Genomic DNA, 26,735 nt, shown 5'->3' with positions numbered 1-26,735 from the left:
AGATATTCATTGCTATCGGGATGTTAAGAGCATTCCATGGAATATAACAAAAAGTGTATCTCGAGCCGGTTTCTCAAACTTACCTACCCCACCTTTAAGGTAAGGAAACAATCAAATCTAAAGTGGAGAAAAAAGGTTCAAAGTTACGCTTCCTCTCCAGCCGTACAGGTTAAGATTATCAGGATGCATTCACTTGTATCCTCCAAAGATGGATGATTTTTCGTTGATTACGTCGTCACATTCCCATTCCCTATATCAGATGGATTGCCCGCTTTCGGTCCAAACCACCAAGAATGTAATCGATTCTCTGCTCTCTTGTACCGCCCTTTCACAACTCATTTATTTGTTTGTGTTTGTCCCCTTCACAGAGGCTTCTGACAACGTGATGGAGACACTCCGGGCCGAAGAGACTTATTGCTTCCACTGCCAGGGCTGCATGACCAGGCTGCTGGAGGACAGGTGAGGAGCACACGGACAAGCATCAGCGGAAATAGGTTTTTATTCAAACCCCCCCCCCCCCTCCATAGGAAGAGGAGAAAAAATGTTGGATGAAGCCGGAGCGGAGCCCTCATCCTGACTGGGTTAGAGTCGTCGAGTCAGTGTGACGTAAAGGGTGCCTACTCGTTAAAAAACAATTGCGTTTCTTACCTTGAGGTGGTACAGCCGGTCAGTGGTATTGTTCTTATAGCCCTCCGCTTGTAGCTCTCTCTGGTCAGCAATGTGACATGCTGAAAATTGCAATAGGTATTAAAGAGACCCTCTGCCCCTGGTGATGTTTCCCAGCAATAACCCACTAAAAAGTTGTTGTTTTTTGCTTTCAACAAGGGCCTGGCAAAGTATAAATGTCAGTAACTGCCTGCAGTGGGATAAAATGAATCATTTTAACAATATGATGCCTCATGATCCATTCTTACATTTGGTCTCATGAAGGAAGCAATTTAAGAACCCATTTCCTCTTATTTTGTTCTTACCCACAATTTAATTAGAATGTTTTATTATTTTTGGGTTAGAGAAAACAATAGGAGTAATAAGAGCACTTCTACCAAGACAAGAAAAATATAGTTTTAATGTGAAATAAGCAATAAGGCCAAACGCCTCCTATTTATGATCGAGTCAGATTCATTATTCAGCACATTCAGAGCAGATTTAGATGGTTTCTCTCATGTTTTCTCTTAAAGGTCACCTATTATGCAACATCCAATTTGTCATGTCTTTTATACAGAAACATGTGTCCCCTCTGTGTTGAGAGATTTGGAAAGTTTCAGGAAAAAAAAAAGATTCTCTCACTTTTTGTCCTGATCCATCTGTATAAAAACTGAGCTGAAACAGAGGGGTTTATGGCATGCGATCTGTTTGGCATTTCAGCCAAACACTTCAGAGACATGTTTTGTATATATCTGAGACCTATAATAAGAGTAAAATAGGGGACCTTTAACAGTACAATTTAAGAGAAATAAGGCCCCCTATGCTCCATTAGTTTCCTGCTAACAGGTATTCACTGCAACCATCTAAGTACCCTCTAAAAGGTTTCTCAGTATAGCCTAAAACAATGCATACCAAGCACTTCTCATCTTTTTTAAATATAGGTTATTTGGCATCTTAATTTAGCTTAATAATGGGGGGTAGAGGGCCGCATCCACTCAGCTAAAAAGACGCTCCCACCACTGTTAAACAAAGTGGCTAGTAGTGAGGCTCTTTGCTCACAGCGAGGTTTGGCGCAGAGCCTTGGTTACCTCTCCTGCTAGCTTACGCCGCTTCATACAGCTGTTATCTGATTGGTTGCGAGCCAAAAGGGCAGGCACAATCATTAGTGTCTAGTAGCTCATTGATTTGGGTTTAGGCTCTGGTTCAGTCTCACGGCTCTCATCGACTTTGTTACAGTCGCACAGAGCAGCCGTTTTAATTTCAAAGAAAAGCTGTAGTTCTTTCAACCATTTGTTCACTACCTGCATTTAGCAGCTATAAAGCCAGGTTCTTCCTTCAGGGAATGAACACCAAAACAGAGGGTACATCTTGGACCTAAACTCATGAGGTGGGCAAAAACAAGTCTTCAAATTTTTTTTCAAAATGAAATAGTAAAATGTGACTGTACGTGCCACTGTGTTAGTAATCGCAACTTTGTTAGGTAATAATAATATGGTCATTTTATGTTTAATCAGAATACTTCATTTATCCTATCTGGAAATTGGGTTTTGTAACAGCTGCTCCATTTTAGAATAAAATACAAATAATATATTTATATAAATGTAAAAAGTTGAAATAAAAAGGATAAATAAAAGAAAATTATTCATATAAACATAAAAAGTTAAATGAGAAATGTGTAATAAAAGGATAAATACAACATATTATATCAAAACAAAGAACCCGGAGTAAACATTTGCACATTGTACAATAGACAACAACAATAAGTATGTAAACTTGTGTATATTACAACATATGCAGTGGTGTATTAGTATCTCTCGAGACAGTGATGCTGAATTGCTCATTTAAGACGGCTCTTGCTCCATGTTTACAGCTGGTTCTGCCTCACTGTTGATGCAAAACAACAGCTGCTTTCAATACATTTATTATATAATTAGGAGATTAAAAAAATATCCTAACAAAATAATCCCATTATAAGATATTGTGAGTATGTCTCTGGTGTAATTTGGATACTTTCCTCAGGTTTCCTTCTTGGGTTTTTAATCATCTCCGGCCATTAGGGAACTCTTTGCTTATTAAGTAATATCAGCTCTCACAACAGAAACAGCTAATTGATGTAATTTCCAAACATTACTTGACAAAGATGGAAAGTAATTGTTTTATTTGTTTCCCCCACTTCTTCAGAGTGTTCAAGCGAGTTCTTCCTCTCCCTAACGGCAACTGGAACTCCATCGTGGACGACTGGTGCTGCCACCCCGACCCCTTCGCTAAGAAGCTGCTGCCCCGAGCCGAGGACTGTCTGCTGGGAGACACCTTCCTCCTCCTCGCCAGAGACAGCAGCTGTGAACACACCCTCACTGTGGAAGAGGCACCTGTTGACTCAGAGGACGGGCAAGATTCAAAGGTTTCCAAAAGTTCCAAATTCCTAGAAAAACACATTTTATTCAAGGTGTTTATTTTAGATGATTAGATAAGATATATTTAATGCCGCCTGATTGGACAAAATGGTTTTGTTGGAGCAGCATGTCAGAATCAAATGGGGTTATTGCTTAGCAGGTTTTCCCATACGAGGAATTTGCTTTGGTTTAAAATGGTGTAGTCATACATTAATGTGTTTAAGAGGGATTTAGTTCTAAAAAAGTTAGAAATCAAAATATAACATCATAGAATATTATTTAATCTTTACAAGGCATTGCACACGAGTTAAAATAATGTAAAAATAAAGAGTATACATATCAATAGTAGAATAGAATACACAATATAAAATATACAGAAAAAGGTCAAAAACACATGGACCAACTTACTACTAAAACAAAAAAAGTATACAGTATATATATCAAGTACGTCTGGATAACAGAATTCTTAGCCACCAGATTATTCAAATTAAATAATTTCAAATAAAATCATCTCTAGCTGGACAAATTTGATTCAAATTCATATCAACAGTATAGACACTTTCCTCAGACGGCTGCTTCAGTTAAACTGTAGCACTCTGCAGACATAGGATTGATCTCCCTTCTCTTTTAATAGTCATTCTCTGCACGAGTGATGCACTCTGCATGACTGAAAGTGAGCTCAAAAGAATGAGAAGCAGATAGAAAGAGCTGGAGAACAAATGATAATCTGCACACCAGAACTTTCTCTCTTACTTTCCTGCCTTCCATTCTGGCTAAAGAGTCTATTGATTTTCAAACAATCGAGTTAAAGATGGGTGTAGATTCTGGTGAATGATTGTCAGTTTCTTTTCCTCTATAGGAGTCCTGCCGCCGAGTGGCACTCGTCTCCTGCAAGAGCTGCTCATCAGTGCTGGGAGAGGCTGTAGCACCAGGTATATACCTCTATACATCTATATCATCACAACTTGTAACTGTGTAATGAGCTTTTTTCTATGGTATCTTATAGGGACGGTGAAACTGTACATCACACAGGTGGTGGTGGAGCGAGCAGAAGGAGACCGAGAGCCAGAAACTTCACTTAACAGGTTTTTATCCAAACTCCTAGTAATGACATTTAGGAAACAGTCTGTTAAAGGGGCCCTATTGTGCTCGTTTCAGGTTCATATTTGTATGTTGTGCCCCTTAAAGTCTCCATGCTTTAAAGGTCCCATGTCATGGCCATTTCTACTGATCATAATTCCATTGTTGAGGTCTACTAAAATAAATGTATATTGTGCAATTTTCCAAACTCACATTGGTTTCTCATACAGCATCTCTGTATAGTATGTGTATTCACTCTCTGTCCGACACGGCTTGTTGGAGCTCCTGCCCCCCCCTCCCTGTGAGCCCAGTGGCCGTCTGCGAGACAGCGAGACACAGCGAAACCCAGCCCGAAACACACACACACCCGCCGCCTGGCTGGGAGTTTGTGTGTGTGCCCAGGCTAAGTTCCGCGGTGTCTCGCTGACCCCACACCAGTGAGCCAGGTCACACTGTCCCGCTCCTCGCAGCAGCGAGCCTCGCAATGTCCCGCCGAGTGTGTGTGTGTGAGGAAGTCCGCGGATTGGTCCAAACGTAACGGCTCCGCGGACGTAACGTTACGTCACTATACCCGAAATACGTCACTATACCCAAGAAGTAAACAATGGAAAAAGAGAAATCTCCAACTAGGCGTTCTGGGGCAGCATAGACATGTCTTTTCTGGGTTTGTGACTCTGCAGACCGTTTACATGCAGAAAAAGCTAAATAACACACAAGGGGACGGGTAATAACCAGAAAAGCATGACATAGGACCTTTAATGTTCAAAAAGCTCTTTATCTTCCTCATACTGCCTGAGCTGCAGCACCTCTTTTCACCCTCTGTCTGAAACCAGAGCCCAGTCTGCTCTGATTGGTTACTGGCCGGCTCTGTTGTGATTTCCTGCCTTTTACATACGATATGTTGAAGCGCTAGCCAATAGAAGCGCAAGTGTTACATAGTGATATCATTATATTATGGAAGTAAACAAAGGAGTCCAATCGAGGCATATTGACTTTCAAAATATGTTTTCTTTCAAATGTATTACTTTATTACCTCAGAATATCTATTTAATTTATTTAAACATTATAATATTAATCTTGGAAATTCGGGGAGTTATTTATTCAGGATTGCTGCCTTATTCAAATATGAGTGCTTTGTCCAGTATCATTTAAAACTTTATCAAACATTAAGTTAAATATCCCACAGGTCAATTTTGAATAGTTTATAGATTCACCTAAGCAACAACATTTTTTTTTTGTTCACTATTGAAAACCATTTTGCTCTTTTTTGAAGCTACCATTCGTGAGCTTTATTGCATTATTTGACTAATGGTACCTTTTTAAAAATCACCATAATATGTAACTATTTTTACCATAACCTTTAGTCATTTTATGAATAAGAAAAACACCATGCGTTCATATGGTTTCATTGTGAATGTCTGATCAAGTAGGTGTATTTCTTGTGCTCTTTAAAGACTCAATATGTAACTGAAGGAGCACGGTCTCTCTCTGACAGGTCGCTGTTCCTGGAGAAGACCATCGCAGCCCGGCTGTTGGGGCTGTCCTCCTCGATGAGCACCTTCCACTTCTCCGTCCAGACTCCTGATGGAAAAACCTACTTATTGGTAAGAACAATCTGGCATAATCAGAGAAGCACATGAGTTTGGATTCAAAATAGACCACTACATCTTTCTGATTAATGGGGAAGCGGGTTCTTCAAGCATAATGAAAAACTGATTGAGTTCAAATCAGTGAACGGATTATTACAAGTGGCTCAACAGTGACTGTGCATCTTTCACTGGGAGTTTGGAGGTTTTATTCCACCACTATTCCAATAATAATGGTAGTATTTGTGGTATTCCACAAATACTTGTCTTAATTGTCTATCACACGTTTAACTGTATGACCTTAGGAAAATACCAATATAACTTTTACATTGTTTTATTTAAATCAGAACATTCATATTACCAACAGTTCTGACCCTAGGACTTTTGAAGTGAAAAATCAATTCAACAATTCAAAATCAAATGAATTATGAACACTGTTATTACTTCTTCTTTCATGTGCCCTTGAGGCAGGTTCTGTTTAAAATGTGAAACGAGACAATTGCAAGCTTCAAATGACCTTTCATGCCTTAAGATGTCTTTTTATTAGCATCTTAAATCACCTTTATGCTTTTTAAATGTCTTTATTAGTGATTTCAAATGACGCTTTATGCCTTACTGTAAAATAACTTTGTATTAATGATTTAAATTACCTTTAATCTCCGTAAATGTATGTTTATTTGTGATTTAAATGACCTTATGTCTTCAAATAACTTGAATTAATGATGTAAATTACCTTTTTATGTCCTTACATGTAGGCTTTTTTTATTAATGGTATCCTTTTACTGCAACACTAAGCCCTTTCCCTTTACAAATACTCTTTTAATAATTCCATATGTGTTACCTTTTCATCATTTTTCAAAATGTAAATCAGAATCAGAATCAGAATACCTTTATCAGTCCCACAGAGGGGAAATGTACGTAGTTACAGCAGAAAAAGAGCCACAGACAGCTTAATGTTACATATGTTACATGCATTAAAAAGTACTAAGTTATGATATAATACAAAATATAATAATTTTTTTTTTTAAAAGTTACACAATTTACAAAATACACATCCTGTAACAGTTCTTAGGATTTAGCAGCCAGGTATATATTGCACAGTTATTAACGGCATATATATATTCAGGGTGTCCACGGGGTCTTAAAAAGTATTAAAAGTTGAAGTCAATTTAGCGAAAATTAAGGCTATTAAAAAGTATTAAACGGCATTTTCCAAAGTATTACATTTTGTAGCTTGTTTTCAATAAGTATATAAATTGTCCAAAGAGGTTGTATTCTACAGTCTGCCTGAATGTAATCATTGCGTAGGTGTGTAGTGTGATTCTGTGTAGTTTATTTATGGCATCCCGTTGGATTTGACGTCATCTGAACAGGACATCGCACGCTCACAGCTTGATAGCGCGCGAAGGTCCGTTTACGCCGGTTGTTAAACATCATCGTTATGGGGAAATGCAAGTCTGCGTCCAAATGGTTGGAAGATAAGGAGGAAGGACAATCAATACTGTATATAGTCAATGTGAGGTAAAGTGTGTCGCCAATGTAACTGGTTAAAACTCCAAGTGGCGATGAGGTCTTAAAATGTATGGAAAGGGTCTTAAAAAAGGTCTTAAAAGGTCTTACATTACCTGCATATACCCTGGTATTGCACATATAGCACATATTGCACATAGTTGGTTGGTATTTAACAGCAAGGGGTGTTATAGTCTGTGCACTTTAAGCTGTATATCTTGAATGAAAGGTGCTATACAAAAATGTTTTACATTATTAAATGTTAACAGCTGAGGAAAGATGCAACATTTAGCATATTTGCACCAAAACATGCTGAAGAATATCGTGTGAGAGGCTCGTCTTTAAGGAAAACTGTTCTTTTAAAAAAAGTAAAATATATAAGATCATGTGTATAAGACACTCTAAGCCGCTGTGCATGAGCTGTGCACGCAGTTCATGTGGTGGAGTGTGATTCCTCTGCCCTCTGGCATGTGTATCTGGAGTGTTTAGTGACCCGTCTGCCCCTCCTGCAGCTCTGGCTCCTGAACAGCGACTCCATCACAGCGTCGGTCCCGGAGACGTGTGTGAGGGAGGAGAGCTCTGTTGACTCCCCCTCTCCTCACAGTCCATCACCTGCAGCTGCCACAGTCCTGAAACTCCTCTACACCTCCTGCTCAGACACAAGCACCCAGCACAGAGAGTAAGCGAGCACTCTCACTCCACTCCCCCTCTTCATTCTTTGTTTTCCCCTTTCTTAATCTTTCATCTCTCCGGCGCACCTTCTCAATCACCACCTGCGAAGGAGGAATTGTTTGTGATCAGATTTTCATTCTTAGAACACTGAGGGTCCCTGTTCCGACATAATTGTCTATTATTTTTGCGAATGAGATTGCCATCAAAGGTGTTTATCGTCTGGATGTTGTCAGTTGCATAAGCCTGTGTTTGTTGCACACACACAGGGAATGTTGTTTTGACGGGAGCGAGGCTCTGTGTACCTTGCTGTGAAGGATTAGAGAGGTGTGGGTGGATGTGCCGCATGTGGTTCTCCATGTTCAGTACGGCAGCACGCCACTGGAAGAGCTTTCCTCCCTCATTATTTTCAACTGAATCAGCACTCCTCCTCCTCCTTTTCTCTGCTGAGAGTGAAGGCAGAACAGAGAAGTTTGGTTGTTCCTACAGTTTTTGACAAGCCCACTGGCTGACTGACGCAGAAAGGGTAATTAGAGGAATAACTCTTATGAAAGGAGAAAGGCTTGTCTTGGTAATCAAAGAACTACGAGTGCGTTTAAGTGACACAATAAACTATGAGCTGAGTGATCCAAGTAAAAATGTTTCACCAAAGGGGCATGCTGGGTACCGAGAGAGACGTCATGCTGGTAAACGAGACAACTTTGAACTGGAGCACCGCTCTTTTTTTATACAGCCGGAATATGAAATGATCTCCTCTGAATTTCAGGTTTTTCTCTTATTGTGTGAGTTATCTCATAGAGGGATCATTTTAACCCTTGCCAGAAATGTATTAAAAACATCTGTTCACCCACTGTCTACATTTCCGATCACATGGAAGTCCTTCAGTGCCAGTAAAGAAAAAAGTAGGCATAAAAACGTAGTCTTGAGATGAAAGAAAAGATAATGTAAGTCATTAAAATGCAAAAACCTCCTCGAAACAACGACAAAGTCTCTAAATATATGAACATGTATTCACTTTAGACGCAGAAGGCCCGTGCGCAGGCTTGTTTTTAAGCACATATTATTTTAAATGGGCGAACATGCACCAAATGTTTTTAATCAGGACATTCATTATTTTTGAACAAGTAGCTAAACCTATTAGGTGTCCACTTCCTTAATATGTTAATTTAGTGGGAATGCTACTTCTTCTTCTACGCACGAAATTCTTTATTATTCCGCCGGGTTATTTTGCGCATCTTCTTCTCCCACATCGCAGAAACTCCGTTCAAACATCAAAACGTTCAGCTCGGTCGGGAATCGATGGCTATTACTCTTCTTATTCATAACTTTTATAATTCCAGAGATATATCCCATAATTCATCAATTTTTTAACATGAAAGTCAATGGAGAAACTCTTCAGACTTGAACAATCTTCATGCAACTTCAACTGCTAACTGCTCCTTCATACTTTCACTCAGAAACCTCATTCCAACTTTAAAATGTTACACATCTTTCTGACATTATTCGTGTAACACAACTTTTAAATCTAATTCGTACTTTTAGAGATATTAAACATTGTTCAGACCTTGGTAAAGAGGCCTTCTTCAGATTTAGAGTGCGTGATGTCACAACTAGAGTGGAGGACAGATTGAAATTCGCCTTCATATTTTTTTTTTTAAACCTGCCATAATTCCCAAACCCTAAATTCCTGAGACATAATTTGTCATGAGAAACGTAGGAAAACATCTCGTAGCTTGAAAAATTAAACAAAATGCCTCTTGAGGGTATGAAGTGACAAAAACTTTCAACATTTCTCCATTAAAGCCCATTGTAAATTCAGGCTGCTCTTTCCTCACAGCAGCAGCCGAACACCTTCAGATGCTCAGGGTTCTTCAGATGCTTCACGCGTTGAAATTTCACCGATATCACGGTTCTTCAACAAAACGTTCACATGTAAGAGGTTTATCTCTCATTCAGAACAATGCAAATGCTCTCCTCTCACTGATTACTGCACATCACCATGGAAACCTTTGATCTCTGGACACGTCGTTAGCTCAAATATGAACACTTGTGTCATGGAACATGATGATGTCATAACTCCAACTGACATGCTCAGAGCAGCAGACTTCAGATAATGGTTAACACAGCTCTACATCAAATCTGATGTTACGTAATGTGGTGTTACTATGGCAACGCATCCCTCGCCATAAAACAGCAGCAGACTTCAGATAATGGTTAATGGTCCTGCCCTCAACAGCTCTACGTCAATTATGGGGTGTCATCATGTGCCGTTTCCATGGAAACGCATCCCTCGCCATAAAACACGATGTCTCTGTAACTCCAATGGACACCGTCCGATCGCCCCCCAAACTTCGCTTGTATATCACCGGTCCATGCCTGTACAGCTCTACGCCAAATCTGAGATCTCACCATAGGCTGTTTCCATGGAAACGCATCCCTCGCCAAAAAACACGATGTTGTCGTAACTGATATGAAAATGGTCAAAACACCATCAGACTTCAGGTGACAGTTAATGGTCCAGCCCTCAACATGTCTATGTGCCATTAGTGCCATTTTCCTCTAAAGCTGTTGCCATGGCAACGCATCCCTTGCAATAAAACACGATATTGCTATAACTCCTATGAAAATTGTCAAAAAGTGCTAAAACTTCACGTGTGCTAACAGTCCAGCCGTGAAGACATCTACGGGACAGTTTTGAGATTTCTTCAAATGCCGTTGCCATGGCAACACAATGCTCGCCATGAAACACGGTTATTTCATAACTTCAGTGAAAATGCTGCAAACAGCCCAAAACTTCACAGGTTTGGTAACGATGCAGCCATCAACATATCTAAGCGTATTATGAGGTGTCATCAAATACCGTTGCCATGGCGACAGATCATTCGCCATCAAGTTAGTTCAATAGTTTGCAGTTCAAATATTCTGCTACTTTTCCATTTTACTTTCTTTTCTTCTCTTATCACACATTCAAGCCCCCAGTGTTCATGTATCATTTCAATCTAAATTCTTCACTTTCTTCTTACACATTACATTTCAGCATAGTAATTCAGCGTCAGCTTTTCAGCATAAAGCATTCCCACTAGCAATTTCTTCAGGAATTGCATTCTCTAGTTACAGTATGTCTTTCAGTGCATTTGCGCCTTGACTCATAATTTTGAGTAACCTTTTCCAGAAAGCTCTTAATTTTCTTTTCTATGTTATTATTTTTGCAAAATATTAAATATAGACAATATTTTTACTTTTTAGATACTTGGTCATTAGTTTTGCAATACTTAGTCATTATTTTTACAATACTAAGTCGTTATGTTTGCAAACAAGCATCATTTTGACAAACTGTGTCATTGTTCTCTGTTATTATTTGTTTTAATTGTAATATTCAGTCATTCTTTAAGGAATCTTTGTCATTATTTTAAGATACCAGGTTATTTTTTGGCAATAAGTCATTATTTTTTGACACTACCATGTTATTTTTGCAACAATAGGTCATCATTTTGACAAACCAAGTACATTTTTTTACAATACTAGTTTGTTATGTCATATTAGAGCATTGTTTTGTGATACTTAGTCATTATTTTGAGCGAAATTCTTACTATAATGATTTACAGGATCTTTTTTGCTTTCCAGCACATAAGCAGAAAAGGGCTTCTATAGACCCTAGAGCTGTTTATTTTTAGTTTGACTTTTTGCAGAATTGGGTGTTAGAAAATCTGACAATGTATCTGCCAAATTCACATTTTTACATGAATACATTACATAAACCTCATACTAATATGTCTGCAATACATTAGTACCTAACCTGTCTGACCACAGTTTAGGACGCCCTGTATTTATTTTTCTATAGTCTTTGATTTAGGTGCTTGTGCTTCATGTTTGAGCAACGACTTCTATTTTAATTTAACTTATTTTTGACATTTCCCTGAAGCCTTGCAAAGCTAAACGCTGGTGTTATTCACACTTCCATTTCCCCCCTACATCATTTACCATTCATCCTTCATCACTCAACTCTGACATTTTTAAATTAAATGTTATGCCTGGGGAGCTGAATTCCCTGGATGATGGCCCTCTTATTCAGGATACAGTCGGTTACAGTCCACCGCAGCTGGAGGTTGCAGTGTGTGTTGTTAAAACTGCCAATAATTGGCTGGAGAATTGGTGAGCCAGTGCCTAAGTGGATTATGCTTGTCACTAATGGCAGGGACTTGATTATGAGTTGAGAGAAAGTCTCAGGCACCATCACAGTCTGGTACAAAGTGAAATGAGGTCTCATGGATATGGAAATTGAGTCTAATGGAAATCATAAGGGCAAATATGTTTTCTACAGAACATTAGGTACATTTCCATACACCAAGAACTATGATGTAGACTGCTTTTGGTCAATAAGTACAAGGCCTTTTCTGACGGGCAACTAATCCATTAATCCATCAATAGGGTCTTTATAGCCAACAGACTCCAGTGACACAATACCTGGCTGTAAACTGTTCATTTAAGGTGTTTTTTCAGATGTTAAAATATATTTTGCTGCTGCCCCATTCACAGCATGGATGTACTGTTTAAAGAGAACTGGATACAGCATGTAGGTTTTCCCCTTCCTGTTCCATGTGGGAACCCGTTCATTCCGATGAAAGTTGAACTGAAATACCCAGACCTTCCAATATTCCAGCAATCCTCTGGCATTCTTCTGGCATTCTTCTGGCATTCTTCTGGCATTCTTCTGGCATTCTTCTGGCAATCCTTTATCCATTGGGCTCATAGGGCATGTGCACTTGCATTTACCTTAAACTACAGAAATGCCAGTGTTGGATTAATGAAGGGAGAGGGACAAAACATTGGATTTAGCTATTAGCTCATTTTAAAACTTTTTGAAGAACCAATAATGAGGGCTAAATTAGGACTACTCCAATGTTCAGACTAGTAGAATTAGATTTACCTGTGAAAAAATAGTACAATCTGATTTACAGATGGCTTTTTCCCAATGCAAGTCAATTGGGAAAAGTATTTTTGGGCCCAATGGCATCACGTAACTACACAGAAGTTGAAATACTAATGTTTGGCCTCTACGTAAACTTGCTCCAACACCCAACGCACTTCCTGGATCCTATTCCAGGAAGTGCGTTGGGTGTTAACTTCCATGCTATTATTTATGTCAGTTTCTCTGCACTGACTACACATCTACTATGGATTAAGTACAACCATACCACTCTACTCCTCCTGATATTTTCCCTTAAGGAGAACTGCTCAGACTTTAAGAAGACCTTTCCCCCTTGGGAACTGCACAGATGGCTAAATGTCACCGAAACAAACTGGATTGGCGCCCCACACTGACAGAGCATTAATCTTCCTTCTCTCAATCACTCTTCCTCTTCTCCTTTCAGTGCCCTCTTCCTCTCGCTTTACACACACATGTAGCAATGCCCCACTCACTATCAATCCACTCTGATGTATCGCCCTTTATCTGGTTCAGCTTAGAGTTAAAGACCACTTCATTAAAGCACCAGGGCAAATTCTACAGCATGGGATTAACAGCAGCTATTCTAGTCATGATCGTGGTTGTATAATGTTGTGGCAGTCACTATAAATCTGTCCCACTGAACTCTGTGTGTGTTTTTCAGCATTGCAGATAGTTGGGAGGCCAACGCCATTGGACATGCTGTGGTGCTGCCGCTGAAGGTGTGTGAGGAGCTGCTGCAAGTGATAGAGGACAGCAACTCTACACTTCCTGCGTCGATGCGTCGCATGAGGTCCTATGAGGTGAGACGGTTACTATGTTACGGGCAACAGATGACTAAGGCTTGTTAATCCCGGGCTTATTTTTTAATGTTGGCAAAAAATGCTCACCCTGATATTTTGTCTTGAGTCTTCCAATCTATTTCCATCGTTTGTAAAACAGTCTGTCTTAACTGACAGCACTCACTTACTTCTTACTTACAGGACCGTGTTTATCCATTATTCAGTAGTGCTTGACTGCGTTTTTATCCCGCCTTAATTAATTTCATGATCTAGAGCAGGGGTGTCAAACTCAAGGCCCGGGGGCCAAATCCGGCCCGCGACTTCATTTTATGTGGCCCCACAAGAGCTTGCAAAGAATATAATATGTTTATTATAGGTTACATGCTACTTTACAGAAGCACGTTGCCCATAAACGACTTGTCCCACAATGCATCTCAGATTTGACTTTTTCTCAGAATTTGACTTTTTCTTTTCCAAATATCCCTTTTTTCTTAGAATGAGCCTTTTTCTCATAAATAGATTTTTTTTTCAAAATGTCACTTCTCTTTTTCAAAATGTCACAATCAATGTTTTTCCAGAATGTGGCTTTTCTTTTAAAACCATATTGTGACATTCTTACTGAAGAGACTTGCAATTATTTGCTCTAGACTTCTGCTTTCAGACGTAGTTAATTATGAAGTTATATTAATGAATGATATAGTCTTAAAGTTACAACCGGCCCTTTGAGTGCAACCATAATGCTGATGTGGCCCGTGATGAAATTGAGTTTGACACCCCTGATCTAGAGCTTTCAGTAAAAAGCCTCCCCTTAGGGATTATGTGGGTCAAATAGAAGGTTTTACTTTTGTCAGCCGTATTCCAGCTTCTATGCACCTGTAATTGTGCTAAATGTGTAAATTTAGCTCGAGTTGCCATGGAAAAACCCTTTGACTAGAAAATAGGGGGTTATATCTTTGCTGACAGCTCTATTCTCCGAACATAGTTACAGAGGTAATTAGCACCATTATATCCTCCACTTTATGCTCACTATAGTTTAGGGAAGTCACTCCAACCACTTAAACAGGTTTTAAAAAGTTTTCCATCTGCTTGAACATTACGAAGGCTGGACTAATATACGGTGAACAAACCTTTTAAAAGCATGTCTGTTCTTGCACATCACATGAAGCAGCTTTTGTTGAAAGCCTAGGCAGGGGGTATAGACTTAAAGGACGTGTTTGTGGTTAGAAGCCTGAAATAAAGTTTGTAGTTAAGACAAGTCTAAGAGATTTGAACGTTATGTTCTCTGTCAGTCAGTTCTTACCCCACTCAGATTCAGTACAGTAGATGCACAGCCATGCATACTTCATCACTGCAGCACTTAAATATGCTTTACAAAGCAATTTCCCTTTCACAATAAAAGCCTTAGACATATACACTGCATCATTGTCAGAGAGAATTTCCCTAAAAGGCAGGTCAACAAAATAGCGAACAAATCCAAAAAATCAACGTACAGTTTCTATATTTAGAGGAACAACCGGGAAAGTGTTTTCTTAAGAAACTCTACAAAGAACGCAAAGGAGGAGAGCGATAAAAACCTTTCTTTCTACTTATCTAGATCAGTAAGTAACAGAACCTGCCTACTTATTTTTAATGACGTTTTTCTTTCTCTGCTCTTATTAAGGCTATAAGATAGGGGTTTGTAGTTCTTTAAGATTCTTACGGTTATTTCTTGCTTTAGTTAGTAACATTAGCCAGGCTGCTAACATTAGCCATGTTGCTAATCATGTAAATCATGTGAAAAGGGAAAATGTTTTCTAATTGTTCTAGTATAAGGAAATCCAGTCTCTGTTTATCACTTGAGAAAAAGTTGTATAAAAGTGTAGTTCCATGTATATCTGCATATTCTACACGAACACTGTGTTCAAACTGAAAATAACTTATTTTAATTAAGCTTTGAACTATTTGGTACAGCCCTTAATAAGAAGAGAATCTGTTGGTTTACTCTAACAACAAAGCAGACTCTCTGAACTAATTTGTATTTCGCTATCATGCTGTGATCTTTCGTGTAGACGATATCAAAGCTGAAATTAGTCTGTATGTCACCTTAGAAGAAGAGGAGTTAGCAATGGGCTCCATTACACCAGATTGCCATTGTTATTAACCCATCTAAAGTAGACTTGTCTTTTTTGTTGCAAGGTATTGTGTGTCACACTTTTAAACGCTCACTATAGTTTTGCTCTCACACCATGAGCCCTGGGGATAACAAATTGTTCCTCTTCTTTGTCTTACACATTGTGGTACAATGAAAAACAGTATTGTTGTTTTCCTAAGCAACAACATGACAGAGGTGGGCGTGGGAGAAATTACGCTTTGCTGAAATGGAGAAGGCTACAGAGCGACCCAGACACATGATTGGTGGTGGAAGCTGTTACAGAGTGAACACAGTGTGATACATTCACACACTTGAACACTTCCTGATGGTAGAAGCTTGTGCTATGGGCGGTAGAGGGCAGGAAGGTAATGTGATCACAGAGCCATCCAGAATTACCGGAGATGAAAAAATAAACTGTCAGAAAGGGAAGGCTACCACGGAGTGGGGTTGCAGTCTGGAAGCTCGGAGAGTTGGATCTGTTAGAGACAATGTGAAGATGTGAGACAGAGGAACAGCGTGTGGGTGTCGTGAGCTAGGGTTTTCCTACTGGTGGCTTTGGAAGACTCAGGTGAGCAAAAGCCTACTTGAGAAGAGCAATTGGCAGTAGCATTCACAATCACCTCTGCATCATTTCAAGAGCCAGGGTGGAGTATTAAAGGGGATGTATTAAGAGAATTATGATTTTCATAATTGTGTTTTTGTAATTGTGTAGTCACGTGAAACTAAGAATGATTTGCTGTGTCTCAATTTGGAGACGTCCTTGTCCTTTAGTACACCGCCATATAGGACACCGTGCACATGACTGCTGTGCCCTCAACAGAAGTGACTATCAACGCTGTCAGCTAGCTAGCAAGCTAGCAATGGCATTATACGCAGGAGAAAATCACGACACACTGCTCAATTACACAATAAAACCAACAGTGGGTTCTTTTCAGCCACAGTATAGTGGCAAATGTATTAAACAGCGAAAACAACCCAAGTGTCTAACATTTTTCATTGGTATAGTGCTGTTTTCAGCCGCAATAGAAATATGATGTGCCACGTTCCGTAGCTCAAATGGCGATCATTGACAGTGTAAATTGTGCAGCGTTCTACACAACTTTTTGAGTGAACCATCCGGGTACTTATAGTGCATTTTGCCTTACTTTGCTTTCTGACGCAGTTATGTGCTCAAAACAGCCAATAGAAAAACGGGAGTATGTGAATTGATACTTGGTAATTGTGTTTTGTTTATGATATCTTTATATCTACATACGGAGCGGGTCCATTATGTTGCACCACCATGTTTCTATGTTGACCAGGGACAAGTGACGACAAAGTACAGTTCAGAGTGCAGAAGCATATAATTGCACTGTAAAAACACATTTAAAATATTTACTCATTTGAATTTGCCTTAAAATGATAATGGTCGATATCAATTTAAGTGGAAGAGGTTATGCTGGTTTACATTTGTGATTTAGCAGTAGCTCTGTCCTAGGTGACATAGTTAATTGACAATTTAGTGAGCATGTTCAAACAGATTGCGTATAGTATGCAGTACGTTAAATTGGATTTTGACTGCAGCCATAGACTTTTATTTTTAGCTGACATTTTGATATTTCATAGCTTTATAAGAACACGTAATATCAACTGTATTCTATTTGAATGTTCCTATTAACACTAGTCTGTTAATGTACCATGGCGATTTACAGCCTTCTAAATTACTAGGTTGCTGTCAATCTGAAGTTTTCTTTCCACACAGCTGCTAGTTCAACTGTGATTACTTTAGTCTAAAAATGCAATTAGAAGTGTAATTTCCACTTATCTGCCTCAGTTTCAGGTTTGTGGTACGAACCTTGTTCACAGCAGACATGTTGGCTTATCACAGCAGGAAAAGCATGGGTGTAGTTGATAACATTGAAAAATGGCTGTATTCTATTTAGGAGAGCTGCTTCAGGGCACCTTGTGAGATGCATGCTGGCTCATTATCATTACTTACAGGGACACATACTGAACCATGGTTAGCTAAATGTGTGTCACCTGTGCTTTTGGTACTAAGAGAAGTCAAAATGTCTGCTGTGAAAAAGGTTTATTGTTCATGCTGTCTCACTGTCACACTGACATGGCTTACTGGGACACATGAATGGAACAGAGCCACGACTAAAGCTGAAGTGCCAGACTTTTAAATATAAATGAACATCCGTTAAATTCAGGCCTATGCCAAATGAGTTCACACAATGCGGATTAAGCCTGTCACCGCCAGGGAAAACTCTCTGTATTTGGAAATATACTGGAGTTCTCTGACATCTGTACTTTTTTGTCCACCGGCTAAAGTAGTTAATGAATGTTAAGATTTTACCAGAAACGTAATGCATCACCATTGGGTTTTTTTGTCTGTAGTGATGAACTTTTACTACCCACTCGCATACATAAGCAGGATTGGCTAGGTAAGCTGCTAAATGTTGAACCGTTCCTGCATGTTGCTAACAGCATCTCCTCTGCCCCAGGAGCTTCTCCCTCAAATCTTCCCATACAATGTATTTCTTCTTTAATCCTTCATTCTCCATGTGGAGCATCCACTCCGGAAACTAAGGTTCGACTACACTAATTACTCGGGTTGTCACAATACCAGAGAAGTAATAGACGATACCAATAGAGTGGTGCTGTGATGACGTGTCTTTGTAAGCAGACCCGGAAGTTAGCATCACAAGAGGTCTCTCAACAAAAAGCAATGGGATTTCCCAATTAGATTTTGGTATTTTGCAGAAAATCAGCTTTGTATTCACACACATTTATGATACTAAACACGTTTTGTTCAGCATTGAAAATCTCAAAGTGGTATTACTATGTGGAGATTATAAAGTGTAAATGCCATTGGCAGCAATAAAAAGCTAACGTAATGCTATAAACAAACATCACAATCACACAGCTGCGCAACACCACTGCAAAGCTTAAGGTAGACTCATGTCGGCGTGATGTTGAGAAGTGGTTTTTTTAGTCACTTGTTTGTAAGTGTTTTTTAGAACAAAACATGAAAATCTCCTCAGCCTGTTTTAATGAACTCCCGACCTTATGTCAGGCGTCTTATCAGAAACACGTTAAAAGAACTGTTGACTTACAGACAAGATTGCCAGAAGCGTTAAAATGCAAAGCCTTTTCTGAGTTTAAGAACTCCTTACTGCACCACTCTATAGCAGTGAATTCTTTTTTAAATGTTGGCATCTACTTGGTACCAAAGTATCAAATATCATGACATCCCAATTCTTGCAAGGGTTAGGGTTGCTGCTCCTTTGGTCATTACTATCACTGCCTTTAATGTTTTGTCATGCTATGACAAGTCAAAAGGTAAATGCACTGTATATATTTACCACATTTGTAGTCTTTGCGACCCCTCATAGTGCTTTCACATGTCTGCTATGAAGATGAATTGGACCAAAGCCTTTGAACTGATTCTTCTTTTTGGGAATGCAGCCATTATTGTTGGCAATTACACCTGTGCTTTGATGTCTGCTTGCTGTGTGAAATGTTGTAAAAAAAGACTACTTCAACAGCTGCAGTATACTGTTTCCTAGGCAAAAAAATGACGTCCGATTCTATGATAAATTAAAGTTATAAATAAAGTTATATCCATTCATACTCTGTTCAAATGTACATATGAACCCAGTCTGCCTCACAACTTTTACAATAAAAGATTGCTTACACTTTGTATCAGCACAAACAATAAGTGCCCAGCCCAACCCAGCACTAACCCAAAGTTTAGAGGTATGTGTGCATATGTGTGTGTTCTTTGGATAATTTTGTCCCTGAGAGTAGATCAAAGCCTGCACCCTAACCCAGCCTGTTATTATTCAGCATGTGGAATGTGTGCTGTTGTTCCCCGCCCTCGTCCCTGGGCCTGCCTGTGTAATGGGGTGTAAAGTGGCTCAAGCTTCGAGTGTCACTTTTTAGCCGGCGAACCGACAACAACACCTCCCTCCTCCTCTCCCCCCTTCCTCATTAATCTCCTCCTGACTCCCACAGAGTCGGCATGTAGGTTAGACAGAAACAGATCCCAAAACTGCTCCTGCGTTTTACAAGAAGAACTGAGATGTATCGATCCAACGGCGCCTCAGTCTTTCTGCTGTCCGCACAGCTTCCCACCTCGAGCTGCTGCAATTTGTCCAAATAAATTACTTCCCCAAAGAAGCACACGTCTCGATTCATTGCATGTGGGCCTATGGAGGAGAAGGGGAGTTAATCAACAGAGCAGGGGTCTGTGACACTATATTAGTCAGTATGTACTGCAAAACAATATATATCAGGCTGATATTGTTCTTTTCATTTAAAAGTTGTAATTCTAACTACTCTGAGGTCTTTTAGTGTATGTTGAATTAATACTGCATTGGTTGTGTATGGGATACCCTGAAAGGTTGGTGTGATATTTGTACTAGACGTCGATTAATGTCTAAAGCAGTAGTTACCAGCCTAACCCTACATCTCTGTGTAATGAGCTCAAGTAACCCTTCATTGACACCATCCAACCCCAGCAACAAACTGTTCTGTCTGCTGCCGTCTGGTACCACAGCATCGGGACTAAAACCACCAGACTCAGAGACAGGCCATAAGACTGCTTAATGCCTGAGCTTGCACTATTTTTATTGTTTTTTTTTGTTACGTGCATTGTTAAGAAACCCATATCCCAAGTTTTAGGGTTATGGGTTGTATAAACCTTTTGAATCTTTGAATCCATCAGGTTCAAATTGTGTTTGTTTCAGTTGCTTTTGAGATGTATTTGAACACTCAGTGTTACAACGGCAGAAACTGAATCTGTTTATCTACTAATAACTATTTCAACTCTAATTATATCAACGGTTTCGCCAACTTTTTAACTCTTTCTGTACTACTTTTAGCCAACTTCTTTTAACACATAACTTCCTGATAACTATTTGAACTCTTTATCTTATTAATTCAACATAATACAAATAACTTTAAGATAATCTTGTCATCCCTCTTAAGCTAATTATTTCAACTGTACTTACTTATTACGCTTAGCTATTTCAACCGTATCTCTTTAGTTTATTTTTCCAACAGTTTACGTATTCATGTTTTGAGTTATTTATTCCAACTGTTTCTCATAAGCTTCATTTTGTACTGCTTTTGCATTACTTTCAACACATTTTATTAATTCTTTGCTAGCTCGAGAATGAGTTTATCACATTGGTGACACGTCTTTAAGTTGAGACTTGGGTGAGAGGAATTGGTCTCCTGTGCGATCATCCTATTGGTACCTTACACTTTATTGTGACAATAAAGTTACTACAGATCAGCTTAACAATAATTGCTAATTGGGGATTGTAATTATCCTTCTAAACACAATTACGTGAATAAAATCGTTATTGCTTTTGTTTCAAATAAGTTGAGCTCGGGGCCGGATTCTGTCCTAAGGGTGCAGTAAACAAATGTGAGGAGGTGCATATTGTTAGAATGAGTTTTAGTTTGTGTTCCCTCCCTCCTCTCCTAATTAGCCACATTAGAATATGTTGTATGGCAGCTAAAAGAAAGCTGCTCATTATTCACTCAACAGGTCATCATTAAGCTAATAATAATAAGGTGATGACTTATGCACTACTGACTTCTCGAGGTAAACTGAAGCGGTAGCAGAAAGTGTTGAATCCTCAAAAGGCAGTAATTAGTCTGTGTGTCCCTGACCTGGGAGAAGTTGTTATGGTTCTTTTGTTTTGAATTTGGACCATGTCCTTAGGGTGGGGTGGAGACACGCAAGGATAAAGATGTAAATGCATCATTATATGGGTCAGTTGCTTTGTTCACTTTGCCAGGAATATATCGCCGTCTGTCCCTGCTTAAACCGCCAGACTTTTCCTGAAGGTATTACTACGGCACCACAGCAGCAGCGACTTATTTCTTTTGTCAGGTTTTCACACCTCTTGCTGTCGGTTTCTTTACGTGTGAAGAAACTATCTCCATGCTGCTTGCCAAGTTGAAAGTATTATGATGACAGTTCCTGTCTCGGAGCATCAAAGACTGTGTTGTTTAAAAGGCTTTCTCATGTCTTCTCTTCCTCTTGTCATTGTCTCAGAACCTGTTCTGTTAAGTCCCTCTCTTCTTTGACTAAAGAGCTATTGTGTATAGATGGAAAATAAAATCAAAGGTTATATCTTGCTACAGCTAAATTACCTTTAAGTGTTTTTAGATGTCACTGTGCTAAAGCTCAAATGAATTTAAATTAGATCAAAGAACACCCTTAAGCATATTATCGTCAAGTTTGCTTGGAAGACCTGCTGTCAGCATCACTACCAGTTTAAAGACCTTCATGTCATTCTAACACGGTTAAACACAAACTACCTGAGAACCTTTTTGTGCAGTTTCAGATCATATAAACAGTTAATTCCTAAAAAGTCAAATGTACTCACCAGGAGCACATTAGAAGAAGTCTTCTGATCCCTTTGCTTGCTATGTGTCTTTGAGTCAGGCTCTTGCCAGCTGGTGTGCCTCTTGGACTTTACATTTAACGTTGTATACATACTGTACATAGGTACAGTGTACCTATGTACCCCCTCCAAGGAATACACAATAGAATATATAAAGAATAAATGAAAAATCTCTACAAAAGACCAATACACTACAAAAACTGAAACGTATTGACATGTTGGTTATATACATAAAGAAGGTTTCAAATGTATTATTCATGCATTTTTTGAATATCTCCAGTTTTAAACGATATTTTGGGTTTACTGTCCTATAGTATACATTGGAATAATTTCAAACCTGTTTTTATTTATCCTAATAATTATAAAGGAGTGCCTTGGAAATATTTGTTTACATGAATTGTGACCAAACCGTTTGAGACCCACTGAGATAACTTAGACTAAATTGAACTATCTAAACACTCGGAGTCCTTTGCCTCACTGAGCTGTAGTTATCAGCCTCAATCCAACAACAATCCGTGGTACCGATGCGCGCCCTCTCTCTCTCTCTCTCTCTTGTTCGCTCGGAGGCTCGCTCGCACTTTGGCTGTGAGCCGTGGGCGCCTGATAAGTCAACATCCCCCACTTTCATCTCTTACAGCGCCCATCGTACAGGGCAAATTAAAACTGTAACTGGGGTGAAAAGGGTGTTACCTTGACTTAATTATGAATGTTGTTACATCAAGTCAAACATGTTTTTTTCCCTCCCAGAACTACCAGCGCAGGGCCCCTCCAGATCTGGCCCCCTATGCCAAAAACCGGCCCTGGCTACCGTTAGCAGTTGTTTCAGCGGACCCCTCCCAGAACAGCAAACGTCATACAAGTTAACGTTTACCTAGCCCAATCTTCTGACAAAACAACCACAAAGGGAACAGACTTAGGCTGCCTTTACACGGGAACGTTTGTGTTTACGCACCGTATGCGTTTTCAAAAAAGTCTTCCGTTCACACGCATTCGATTCATTTAACGAGTCTGTTCACACGAGACTGCTCGACCCGCTGGAAACGCTGTAGTACATATGCCAGGCCTGTAAGTGGCGCTGCTGCCGCCACAAAATACACCAAAAGCAGCGAAGAAGACCCCGGAGCATGGTTGCCCTTCTGTTTATGCCCCGCGGTGGATTTGGCAACATGTAGTAGTTCATGTAATCCTCCATGTCCACTTGTTGCTGATGGTTGTGGTAGAGGAGCTGTAGATTTTGCACTAACATCTGTAGCATGGTCAAGCTGTAGATGTTGTACTAACATCTGTAGCATGGTGAGTAGCAGTAGCACTAGCAGTAGCTACTGACCATGCTACAGCAGTGAGCAGCAGAGGTGGGGAGAGGCGGGGCTATGGCTTCATCTATCGGGAAATGATCGTATAGAGGCGATTACACGGAGCCGTTTGACCCCCAGAGCGTTCCGTTTGCAGATCTATCTATTGGGACCCGTTATCGTTTGCGGGGTCCGTTTCTATCGTTTTGTTACGGCCTCGTGTAAATGAAAGGGCTATACGCAAGAGAAACTATACGGATACAACCCGTTTCGTTCCCGTGTAAATGGGGTCTTAACCTATTTGCAGTGTTTGAGTTTCAGGTGAACTTTCGGTAGGCATTGCCGTGGGTGTGTGGTCATGCCTGGATGCTTTGTTACATTATTTTTCCAGAAGAGTGACTTTGTGTCCTTAGGATACAGATTGTATGTAAATCACGGTCTCTTTGCTCCCTTCGCTCTAACCTCTCCCCTTCACAACAAAACAGTAACTGACATTTGAAACTGACAAACAGCATCACTTAAAAAGACACTGAAGAAGACATCTGAACATTGCCTTAGACAATCACATTAAAAAAATAAAAATAATATAAAAATGTTGTATTGCCTCTGTTTCATTTTGCCAATACTTCTTTTTCACAAAACCAAGTGTTACTAATGCTCCTTTTTTCATTTTCTGGTTTTATTTGTATTGCCAATATACAGTATACAATAGTCCACTTTTTTATTCACAATGTTGGGCTCCCCAGTGCAGCCACAGCTATAGCTTTAGTAAAGGTTCAGCTCCAAACCCAATTTCCCCAGCTCCATTCTCCCATCTTCAGTCAAGCGATCGTCCAATCACAAGCCAGTTTATCTCCTCCATCTACACACTCATTGCTCTCGGTCCTTATCTCACTTTGTCTTGTTATGGGACTCAGAGTTCACCTCTAGTTGCCGTTTGTTATCATTTGTATGAATTACCATTGATGCGCTTGAGTGGTGAGCCGACATTGGCACGGGGACGGAGGATTCGGGGCCCTAAGTGAAGCAAATGCCCTCATCCATCATCCCAATATAGAGCTCTCAGTGGAGCGCAACCATTGTCTGCAGCAGGCAAGCGTCCAGGAATAGCAGATGGAGGGAAAGAGAGAGATGGAGGGTAGGGCTGAGCTTATTTGTTTTCTGAGCTTTGTTTATCTGCATCCGTGTTTTTGAAATTGATTAAATCTCTACCACCTGTGGTGTTCAGTTGTTTGAAGACAGTAATTGCAGATAACGTGTTTCTGGGCAGATAAGTAGACCGTAGAGACCCAGTACATCTGTGCTTTGGGGAACGAAAATCCTCATTTTGCAGCACAAACTGGAGGTTTTTGCTAAAGTTAATCTATTTTTATTTGATTCTCGATTATAACAAGCAGTTTTGGGTAACATTAATTTTAAAGTGTTACATTACAGTGCTACTGCAATTATACACCAACTTGTTGGTAGAGTACAACGATTATACCACTAGAACGACCAGTTAGTTTTAGTGCTTTCCTCCCTTTTAAGGGCACAGCAAGTGGAAGAGCAAACTGTTTTTTGAAAGGCCAAATCCCAACAATTATTGGTAGAATGCTCATAAGTCAAAAGCAAGCTGTGATATTTGACATTGATAGCATTTATCTTTAATCAATAATCTTGGACATTTTGTACTGAGGACTGAGACATTACAAAGATGAGGAGCATCATGGCGTTGTGGAAGAGGAAGATGTATTAATTCCAATGTTATCTTTAGAAACAAGTATTCAAACTAATCGGAACAGTTCATAAATGCATAGGGTTTTATATGAGCTTACTCCGGATATTCGGTAGTAATCAGCAGCGAACCGCTTCAACGCGTGTATTTCGGTTTATTCACGGCATTCATTTAGTTATTCTACAGTATTGCTGTTTTATAGTTATTTGTTAATGTATAACCCAATTTGTGTTCTTTGAAATTGAAAAGGATATTGCATTGTGTTTGTTACCTTCGTTGCAGTTGTAAATGTCTTAAGTGTAATTTGGCTTGGCTTCCTATTTTTTATGGACATGCTTTTATTTTTGAAGGAGAGTTAACGCTGTTGACAGGAAGTTGTTGTTGCTATGGAAACAACGTGACGGAGATTAACGGAGAAAAGTCATATATAAAGACGGAGAAAGTAAACGATAAAGTTTATGGTTAAGTGTTAGCACCCCCCGAAGAGGCACAAGCTCTTACATTGATATTGGAGTTTTCAATAAATTCAATCAAAAACGAAAAACGAATATCCAAATAACGAAATTGAAACCCGAATAGTACTCGAACGAATATTCGGATATTGGGGTACAGCCCTATTATCCACATATTTTTTAACCTTTCCTGCCTCTTTTTTGTCTTTTTCTTAGGTGGCATACCTGAGACTGTGATGTCAAAGGGCAAATGCCAGGAGGTCAAGAATCTACTCCTCACTCTTGGAGACTTCAAAAGGACTTTGGCAGCTGAGAGAGGAACTTCTGTGAACATGTACTGTAATGTCTGCATATGTCAAAGTGACATTCTGCACAGCTTTCCAGAAAGTATGAGAAAACGATTACTGCAGAAGTACATGCAGCGAGAGTAGCTTGTGTAGTCAAGTCAAGCTGTGGTTTCTGGCTGCTTCCATCAACATGGTAGTGTGTCATCAACTGCAAACGGATTCATGTTGAAACAGGCTTCTTAATGTTCACCCATATCCAGTAATTGCTAAACCAGCAGGGAATGACATCATCAAAATAGTTTTCCATAGAATATATAATTATATCTCTGTAGTTTATACTTTTTATTCCGGATGTATCATAGTGGCTGAAAAGTCTGTATGTGTTTGTCCATTCATAAGCTTTTTTTCTTTTTTTTCTTACCGTTCTCAACTAAACAGATTAAACTGTATTTTCTTTAAAATAATCGACTGTTCTTTTCTTTTTTTCATCTGCCGTAGAGCACTCTTGGTTGATATGTGGAACATTGTTCTTGAGTTGGCTCTTGATGAAAGCTTTTTTTAGAGGTACTTCAGCCCCAGGGCACAGCAGTCCATCCTCCACTTCAGTGTAATTACAGCTTTTGGAGCTAGGTGATGTTTGTCTAGTTGTGGGTTTATTTGTGTGTGCCAACAATTGATGGTATTTATGTAACGTGCGTGGTAGCGAGAATCATTGCGAAAATGTTTGGTTAAAAAACTTTTTACATTCTCCATTTCACCATGATACGGCTGGTCAAGTAGCTCTCACAGTGTCAAAGTACTTCTTACACATTAGTGGTTTGAATTGGATGGCCATCTCGGTCT

The 26,735-nt window shown here is 39.5% G+C and overlaps 1 protein-coding gene across 2 annotated transcripts in view; it reads left to right on the top strand.

Moving 5' to 3' along the window:
• ube3d (ubiquitin protein ligase E3D) overlaps positions 1-26,323 on the top strand; it is a 31,472-nt gene extending 5,149 nt beyond the window's left edge. Inside the window, exons 3-10 of one of the 2 annotated variants that reach the window (XM_034127742.1) lie at positions 369-459; positions 2,827-3,046; positions 3,898-3,970; positions 4,045-4,123; positions 5,614-5,722; positions 7,726-7,892; positions 13,492-13,630; positions 25,822-26,323. In XM_034127742.1, the coding sequence (XP_033983633.1) occupies positions 369-459; positions 2,827-3,046; positions 3,898-3,970; positions 4,045-4,123; positions 5,614-5,722; positions 7,726-7,892; positions 13,492-13,630; positions 25,822-25,842 (899 nt within the window). In that variant the 3' untranslated portion in view covers positions 25,843-26,323. Of the gene's footprint in view, positions 1-368; positions 460-2,826; positions 3,047-3,897; positions 3,971-4,044; positions 4,124-5,613; positions 5,723-7,725; positions 7,893-13,491; positions 13,631-19,739; positions 19,897-25,821 lie in introns of those variants that run through there. The other variant, XM_034127743.1, reaches the window with a different exon arrangement.
• The last annotated feature ends 412 nt before the right edge of the window (positions 26,324-26,735 follow it).

Source organism: Trematomus bernacchii, unplaced genomic scaffold (assembly GCF_902827165.1).
Source record: "Trematomus bernacchii unplaced genomic scaffold, fTreBer1.1, whole genome shotgun sequence".
Classification (NCBI taxonomy): Eukaryota; Metazoa; Chordata; class Actinopteri; order Perciformes; family Nototheniidae; genus Trematomus; species Trematomus bernacchii.
Note: the sequence above shows the minus strand (reverse complement) of the source record. Positions and strands in the feature narration are given on the sequence as shown.